Raw genomic sequence first — 9,611 nt, forward strand, 5'->3', positions numbered from 1 at the left:
CGATTCTAAAAGCTACTTCATGTAGCTTTTAACAAAACGCTCCGGACCTTTTGAAAACAATTTCCATAATTACCTTTAAAAATATATTTATATATATATATATATATATATATATATATATATATATATATTTATTTATTTTTAATCAGTTGTCCTTTTATGTAATTTTATATATTTCAAAAGCTTCCAGCTGCTTTTGTCAAATATTAATATAACAAATAAAAGCTACAACTTCCCGCTACCAGCTACCAGCTATACGCTACCAGCTACCCGCTACTAGCTAACCGCTACCCGTTTCCAGCTAACAACTACTTTTGCCAAACACGCGTCTGCTGTTTAATTAATATGACATAATTTTTTTTAACGACAAAAACTTCATATTAAATAAAAACGATTACAATAACTTAAAGCACGATTTAATACTACTTAAGACCTAAAACACGATTTAATACATAAAAAACACACTTCATTATTAAAACTCATTTGATAAAAAAACACACACTAAAGCAACGAGTCCTCCTCCGAATATTGGCCTTCCGATTCGTCTTTCGGTGACATATTTAGATCAAGATTGTCCATCCTCTAAAAATGATCAGTTAAATGGCGGCAAAGATCGGTATGAATTACAGCACTGTGAATTATCCTCATTCTTTGTATCCATTTTTAACTATCATATTCTAATAGTTGTGTCTCTGGAATGACTTCATTCTCATCGTACACATAACGTGTTTTTCAAGCTGACGACTTCACTATTTCTTGAGAGCGATTGGTAAACTGGGACACCAAACGCGTCTGCTGTTTCTTTCCGTTGGTTTTCAAGCTGACGACTTCACTATTTCTTGAGAGCGATTGAATTTCTTTTCTTTTTTTTTTTCTTTTTAAATATCTATTATTTACTTAAAAAGAAAAAGTTCTTTCCAAGAAATATCTCCCCCAAATTTGCAGCGATCACACGTTACTCCATTTTTAATGCAAATTCAGTCCTTTTCAAATGCACCATTTCGTTTCGTTTCATTCCTGAATCGAGTTGGAGCTTTCATATCGATTCCAAACACAACCAAAAAAACCCTAGAATTCGATACTCTAATTCTGTTTAGAGCGATTCTTGAAGCCATTTCCCCCATTTATCCGGTTATTGACTCGTTAAATTAACATAAATTCTCATATAATACATGTCAAGATCGCTATCTAACCCTTGTCACCTCCAATCCATTTGACGTTTTTCTCTTTGTTTTCTTCTACATCATCGTAAGTATTTTTCATTTTGGGGATTTCGTGGATTGAGCGTTTAAAAGGTACAATCAGAGAAGGGTTTGTATGCGTCGGTTAATGGAAACAACAGGTGTTAGCGTTGATCCTACGAGTTCTGATAATCATGCGACTAATAGTCCGAATTCATCAAACCCCACATCACCGACGATGCGGAGGATAAGCAGTAGCAGTTCTTCGCCGAGAGCGATGTCGTCTTCTCCGTTTCCAATAATTCGTTTCTTACAAGCACCTGTAACTACTATAATTGAATACTCGGGTGTTCTTCGACCTAGGTCGAATACCGATTATCACGAATCAGAGAGCTTGATTTCTAACCATCATCATCGTGATCATAACTCGAGTGGTTCCGGTACTGCTAGTAATAGAAGTAGTAATGATGAGAATAGCAATGGGGAGGTTTCGATTCGAATAATGGGTGGTGCAGACCAAGAAGAGGAGCGTGGTGAACCGGTTGCGGTGAACCGTGAAGATGGCGGAGGAGAAAGGGAGGTGGCTGATTCCGGTGATGGAAGTGGTGGTAATGGTGGGAGTAATAATAACGTGGATTCAGCATATCAACAGCGGTATGATTTGCAGCAGGTGTCAAGGTGGATTGAACAGATTCTTCCATTTTCTTTGCTGTTGTTGATCGTTTTCATTCGTCAACACTTACAAGGTACAAAAACCAACTACAAATAAAGCTGTATGATGATGAATACTGACTTATTTACTTCACTTTTATCTAACTCAAATGTAGCCAGATTATGAAAAAGCGCTGGTTTTGAACTACATGACATGTTTCTATTAATTAATATTTTGCATATTCATTTGCAGGTCTATTTGTTACAATTTATATTACTGCTTTCATGTACAAGTCTAATGATATTCTACGGAAGCAGACAGCCTTAAAGGTAATAATATGCTATACCCCTTCCATCATCTTATTTTAGTGTTTAAATACATATCTAAAACGATATAAATTTTTTTGCAGGGGGAGAGAAAACTGTCTGTTCTTGCTGGGTATTGCATAGTTTTCATGCTTCATGTGATTGGTGTTTACTGGTGGTACCAAAATGATGATCTTTGCCATCCCCTTTTCATGGTTCCACCAAAAGAAATACCACCATTTTGGAATGCTATTTTCACCATCATTGTAAATGGTAAGCACTAAGCATATTCTTTTCTTTTTTTTATCATAGATATATACATGTAGAGTTCATGGATTAATTGCAAGCATATAGCATCATGTTTTAATTTCTTCCTATTACACTTACAACAGTGTACTCTGAAAGAAATATCGATGCAATTTATAGCAATGTCATCCCAAAAAAAAAGAAAAAAACAATTTTTACTGCTATGACTGGATGGATAGTTGAAAAAGATTGAAATTTTTATGTGTTGCAGATACGATGGTAAGGCAGGCAGCAATGGGTTTTAAGTTGGTATTGCTTATGTACTATAAGAATGGCAGGGGACATAGCTTTCGTAGGCAGGTACATAATATATATATAATAAACTGTAAGAATAACTAAATTTCAAAAATATTTTTTGAGAAGGTTCTGAGGGGGGGCGTTTTTGGTATTTCAGGGTCAAATGCTGACTCTGGTTGAGTACACACTTCTGTTATACCGTGCATTCTTACCTGCTCCTGTTTGGTACCGATTCTTTTTGAACAAAGAATACGGGAGCCTCTTTTCATCTTTGACAACGGGCTTATATTTAACTTTAAAGCTCACATCAGTTGTTGAGAAGGTATATTTCTAATTTTTTCTTTTTAATATGAGGGCATTCATGTCTTTTGTACAGACGGGATACTAAGTGCAAGTCCGTGTCCAGTGAATTAATTTTTTTATTTTTATTTTGTTGTGTAATTTTCTCAGATTGGATCCTTCTACGCTGCATTAAAGGCACTATCGCGGAAGGAAGTCAATTATGGATCATATGCAACGGCAGAACAGGTATAATGAGGGACTTTTTTTTCTTTTTTACTTCTGTAATTATTTATTATTCAAACACTGTTTAAGCTAACATTGATAGTGATATATATATATATATATATATATATATATATATATATATATATATATATATATATATATATATATATATAATGTTGTAGCATTTTTGCTTTTAACTGGTTTTTACTTGAGCAGGTAAGCGAGGCGGGAGACCTGTGTGCTATTTGCCAGGAAAAGATGCAGGCTCCAATTTTGTTGCGCTGTAAACATATATTTTGTGAAGACTGTGTTTCGGAATGGTAATTTTTTTTTTTTTTTTTTTTTTTTTTTTAATTTCTTATATTTGAAGTTGTTTGAATGGTTGACTTATTATTGACCACTTGAATAATAATCATCAGGTTTGAAAGGGAAAGAACTTGCCCATTATGCAGAGCTTTGGTGAGACCAGCAGATATACGATCATTTGGGGATGGTTCAACGAGCTTGTTCTTCCAGTTTTTCTAGAAGACCTTCCATTCATGTTTGGCACTCTCTTCTTCAACAAAAGCAGTAATTTTTTGGCATTTCCCCCTCAAGTTGTACAGTTGTGCCTATTATAATTATTATATTATCATACATCACATATACATACAACATATAACAAAATGGGAGAGGATTTTTACACTGAACAAAGATAACTCAACTTTTTGGATCCCATATAGTAATACTAATAAACACAGCTTCAAACAAACTTCTTACTTGACATTTTTACTCATAAAATGTGGTGGTGGGGAAAAGCCTCTACACACGTCACTCATAATCAAATCGACTCAAATAACTCTTTGGATCGTGCAAGCAACACTTTCCTAAATGTGTAGAAGATGTTTGGGTTTCACGAAATCAACAGCCCAATCGTGCACAAAATGTAAATCACCAAATTCATCTAGGTTTTGTTTCTAATTATAGATTGTAAAAAGAGACCAAATACTATATAATAATGGTATTCATAGATACTAAATACAATTTTCCTCCAAAATGGACAAGGATCTACATAATGGCTAGATGGTAGTTAAAAATTGTTGTTGGCGACTTGGCGCAACATCTATGTTGGAATACAGAATTGTTACATGTGGAACCATTAAAACTATACCGCTTTTCTATCAAAAACTTAGAAGCTGTTCTTAAACCGTGGAATAATGATTTAAAATTTTAATATATTTTTTGATTTGTACATATTTAGTCATTGAGTTTTTTTCGTTCATATTTACCCAATCAACTTGTTTAACTATATATATATATATATATATATATATATATATATATATATATATATATATATATATATATATATATATATATATATATATATATATATAATTCTTATGATCGACTATTTCAGGTAAGCTGGAAAAAATAACTTTGAAAGGCTAATATATTTCTTTTTATTGTACACATTTAGTCATTAATATTTTTTTGTAGATTTAGTCCTTAATAGTTTTTGGTTGCAAAATAAGTACTTGTTGTTTTTGTACACATGCAGTATTTATGGCCGATTTTTTAGGTTTTTTTTACATCCTACGCGGGACAATCCTTAATAAGGTATCTAGGGATGTTCATGCTTATGGCCACCGCTGTCTTAACTACTTGGTTGGTTAATTCTTGTGGTTTGGCTTAGGTCTTGTGTTCTCAACGCAAAAAAAAATTTCAATCACAAATTTTAACGATTTTTTTATCCGTACGTTCGTATTTAAGTCTACTACTAGTTTCATTTAGATTACATCCGTAAAAAAGTAATACATTTTTACTTACAATCTTTATATGCATGCATTCTTTATGAATGTATGTATGAACGTTTTTTTTATTAATAAAATCGTAATTAAAATATGTTGTTTTTTAGTGGGAATAATCTAAATGAAAATTATAGTAGACTCAAATACGATGTGTGGATATAAAGATCGTTAAAATTCGTGATCGTTTGAAGAAGTTACGACATTCAGAATACAATACTAAAGCCAAACCACAAGAACTAAGCAGTTGATGTCGCGGTGACCAGAATCATGAACAACCCCAAACACCTTATTAATGATTGTCTCGCATAATATGTCATGAGAAAAATGTAAAAAAATCGATCTTAAGTTATTGAATGTGTACAAGTTATTGAATGTGTACCAAAACAACAATGACTTATTTTGTAACAAAAAAATATTAAGAACAAAATGTGCAAAAAAATATTAAGGACTAAATGTGTATAAAATGAAAAATATATTACCTTTTAAGTCATTTTTTCAGGCTTACCTGAAGTAACCAGTCACAAAAACTAAATGTATGCAGTTAAACAAGTTGAATAGGTAAATGTGAACGAAAAAAAAACTCAGTGACGAAATGTATACAAATCGAAAAATATATTATCTTTTTAAAGGGCTGTTTGGCAGGATCTGAATTTTTAAGATTTGCATTTTTACGAGGTTTGAATTTCTAAAAGGGTCTGAATTTTTAAGATCTGAATTTAAACATGCTGTTTGGTTAAAACTTCCGAATTCTTATACTGAATTATAAAATTGACCATTTTACCCTTGTGTTGTTTTTGTTTATAAAATAACTAAACCAACTTTTTGAATGACTAAAAAAATATAAAAACACCACACAAATGAAAACACTTGCAATTTTGTATAAGAATAAGCAAAATAATGTATACAAACATAATCATATATGTTCTTGAACATGAAAATGGAAAAATGTTGCTAATCTAAAGACCATAATCACAACTGAAAGTTGGGTTATACCAACTCAAGAGTAACCATCTAATGACCACAATCTATTACTTGCAAATCCAATGTAAATAACATAATAACAACCGAAACTTGATCAATTAAACAAATTCAAGAATAACCAAATGTTGACCATATTTTCCATTTGAATAGTTCCATATATGTAGCACATAAAACCTTGTCTTGCACACTTTCTGTTCTGGCTTCAACATTATCTGCCACAGACAAACCAAAGGGGATACAATTAGGCTCTTTTTGTGCCTCAAAGTCTACATTTAACTATTAATCAAATCTCCATAACACGATTATATACCAGAAATACATGCTTTTGAGGACAAGAAACATAACAATTTCATTAAACTGTATATATAGAAACAACTATACACCAATTCATCAGTCAAACTTTAAGAACATTTCATATCGAATGAAAATATGTAACCAAAACATCATAGCCAATTGCTATGATTTAGGGTTGGAAACAAACACATAAAAAAATCCACAAAAATCCAAAAACAAACCATCAGGTTCTTCTCTTTTATGAATATCAAGAATATGCTACAATAACTCAGATATTTCAGATATTAGAATAACATAAATCAGAGCAAACTTCATATAAATTAGAATATATAAATCAATGATTGGAGTAAGGGGTTGTCACTACAGCATCAAAGAAAATGATTGGAGAAAAACCAACAAAAAAATACATAAATCATCGGTTGGAGAAGAACAAAGCACATACATGATGTCTTGCTGTCGAATGACAACCCTGGAAGTGTCGGTGTTCAAAGGCAGCGCTACTGTAACGCTCTAAAAATTCCAACCAATTTAAACTTTTCAAAAACAACCCAATTTCATTAAGTTATTACAAAAAAGGTCTTCAATACATTTATTATCAGAGTATTCCCAGAACCATATCATAAAACATAAACATGAGGAGCGGTACGATCACACCTTTGCCTTGCCACGGTCTCCTGAAGTACCTGAACGTTAAACCACAACTGTAAGCCCGAAAGCTTAGTGAGATACCTCCAAAATACCAACCACATATACCATACACATAACATATCATAACATAACAGAACAACCATGCACTTCAGGTCTACTGTGTGACTGGCCCGCCGCACCGGGCCTTCAGTCCACCTGGTCCACCCTCCGAGTCTAGCCATATACATCGAGTCTGCAGTGTGGTTGGTCCGCCCGCACCGGGACTTCAACCCACCTGGTCCACTCTCTGAGTCTACAGTATGACTGGTCCGCCCGCACCGGGCCTTCAGTCAGCCTGGTCCACTCTTCGAGCCTCGGCACGTCTGGTCCGCCCTCGTGGGGCCTACAGCCTATCCGGACCGCTCGCTGGGCCTTCGGAATATCCGGTCCACCCTGGGTATGTTGGCCTACAGCACAAAGCAGGACCCGCCTTAACCCAACCACAGTCAACCAACCATGTGCACATAAACAATCATATAACAGTTAATCACCAATCAACCGATCTAGCAGATCACATACATAACATACTCTAACCAGGATACCGACCTAACCGGTCACTAACATAGCATCATCCTAACTACCAGGATTCCGACCTTAACCAGGTCTCTAACATATACCATCCTAGCTACCAGGATGCAAACATATAGCAAAGCAATAACATAACAACTACCCGGATTTCCATCCGATAAAGGGCCGACCTTGGTGCCTTAGACCCTGTCGATATAGTGAGGTTAACCCACCTCGCAGCTGCTGACTGAAAAGATAAGATCACGTTGCTCCAACCACCGACACGAACTCCACCACTGATCAATACCAAATGACTGAACTCAATAAATACCAAAATACCCCTGGACGTTAACTGGTCAACCCTTGGTCAAAGTCAAAGTCAACCTTCCTGACTGACTCTACTCGCCGAGTCAACCCGCTGACTCGTTGAGTCCCTGTACAAAGAAGCTCCCAATCCACGACTCAACTCTCCGAGTCACCCCAAGACTCGCCGAGTCCAACAAACTCAGAGTCTCTTCCTGCTCAACTCACCGAGTCGTCCCTCGACTCACAGATTCACAACTCAACCAAAAATGTTAGGACTTCACGACCAGACTCGCCGAGTCCAAGAACAAACTCGCCGAGTCCAAGACAATCTTCAACAGACTCGCCGAGTTGTTCTTCCAACTCGCCGAGTCCATGCACATATTCATACAACTCGTTGAGTGCACCCATGTGACTCGTCGAGTCCAGACGTGACATCCTCATCCAGACGATTTTAGGCCATTCCAATGCTTCCAATACATAGATCTGGACTCCGAGGGCCAGACTCACACGTAAAGTTTCCAACTTTACGTGCATGCAAGGCTCAACAAGCTCCAACAAGCTAAAAATGAAGGTTTAAGGCAAGGACACTCTCAATCACGCCCCAAAGCTATCACTTTCTGATCACATGGCTCCAAACCAACCTAGATCTGAAGTTGCAACCTCAGATCTAGTCTCTATACCCGAAATAGATCCCAACCATGCTAAAGAAACCCAAATGATACACCATGGATGAAATAACAAGGAAATAGCTTAAGGTAAGATCCTCTTACCTTAGAGATGAGTCTAAACAAATGTAGACTTCAGATCCACAAGCTCTCTTGATGCTATCCTCAACTTCCTCCAACTTTCTTTTCACCAATTCCTTCTTCAAAGCTTCAATCTTCTCAACAATGGAGTCACACACGAGATGAGGGTTTTTGGATCTCAAATGGGTAGCAAAGAGGCTAAGGGTGGCTATAATGTGCTTTATATAGGGCACAAACCCCGAATTAGGGTTTTCTCCTTTCAGCACCAACTCGCCGAGTCCAGCCGTCGAATCGCCGAGTTGGTCACTTAACACTTGACCAGAACCGCGACTCGACTCGCCGAGTCTACCTTCCTTATTTACACCAAGAACCCCAAACTTGCACCTCTGAACTCGGGGTGTTACAGCTTCTAGAAAAAAGAAAGCAAAAAACATCTCCATCTCTTATTATCGCGTTTTAGGGCAAAAACAATGACAATCTCACATGCAATCGGAAAATCGACTATTTAACGAATTAAGGCGGTGCTACCGGAGGAGATAGAGGAGGCGGCGCAATCGGCGGAGATGGAGGCGGCGAAGTCGTTGGTGGAGGAAGGCGGCTCAGAGAGTCTCGTGAAGTATGAGGTGAAGGAATGAAGCGCTAAAATTTTGGGGGTACAAAAGGAAGGACGCATTTTTTTAAAATTTCAGACATTGTTTTACATCTGAAACTTTAAGAGGCATTTACAAAATTAAGAGATAAAAAATAATAGGCTACCAAACGGCTTGAATCTGAACTTTTAAGAGACTGCCTCTTAATTTTCAAATTAAGAGGCAAACAAACAGCCCCTAAGTCATTATCCCTTAAATTGTTTATTAATTTATTACGGTTTATTAGCGGTAATAAAGAGTTTTAAGTGTTAGAATGAGTAGATTTCATAACCATTTATTGACATAAATAAAATGTTTTTGATAAATTATTTACTTTATATTTATTAATTTATTTAATATGTTTTTGATAAGTTACTTCTTAATTACACACATAATAAAAAAATAACTTATCAGCTTATTGTGTTTTGCTACTAGATAAGTGAAACCAAACATTTAAAAGAAATTCTATTTAAACATCAGATA

At 35.6% G+C, this 9,611-nt stretch overlaps 1 protein-coding gene across 1 annotated transcript; it reads left to right on the plus strand.

Annotated features, from left to right (window-relative positions):
* The first annotated feature begins 905 nt into the window (after positions 1-905).
* LOC111892117 (uncharacterized) lies at positions 906-3,902 on the plus strand. The gene is made up of 8 exons (XM_023888188.3): positions 906-1,927; positions 2,086-2,162; positions 2,243-2,411; positions 2,656-2,744; positions 2,839-3,003; positions 3,132-3,209; positions 3,405-3,508; positions 3,608-3,902. Exons 1-8 carry the CDS (start codon positions 1,318-1,320, stop codon positions 3,711-3,713), a joined length of 1,398 nt encoding a protein of 465 aa, XP_023743956.1. The 5' UTR covers positions 906-1,317; the 3' UTR covers positions 3,714-3,902.
* The last annotated feature ends 5,709 nt before the right edge of the window (positions 3,903-9,611 follow it).

This window comes from Lactuca sativa, chromosome 2, assembly GCF_002870075.4.
Source record: "Lactuca sativa cultivar Salinas chromosome 2, Lsat_Salinas_v11, whole genome shotgun sequence".
In the NCBI taxonomy this organism is placed as follows: Eukaryota; Viridiplantae; Streptophyta; class Magnoliopsida; order Asterales; family Asteraceae; genus Lactuca; species Lactuca sativa.

What these genes read in the sequence shown, in the direction of transcription:
- LOC111892117 (XM_023888188.3), top strand. Translation starts at nt 1,318, where the DNA reads ATGCGTCGGTTAATGGAAACAACAGGTGTTAGCGTTGATCCTACGAGT. An exon ending in TTTCACCATCATTGTAAATG is followed by an intron (nt 2,412 to 2,655) that starts GTAAGCACTAAG and finishes TATGTGTTGCAG; the next exon opens with ATACGATGGTAAGGCAGGCA. An exon ending in GACATAGCTTTCGTAGGCAG is followed by an intron (nt 2,745 to 2,838) that starts GTACATAATATA and finishes TTGGTATTTCAG; the next exon opens with GGTCAAATGCTGACTCTGGT.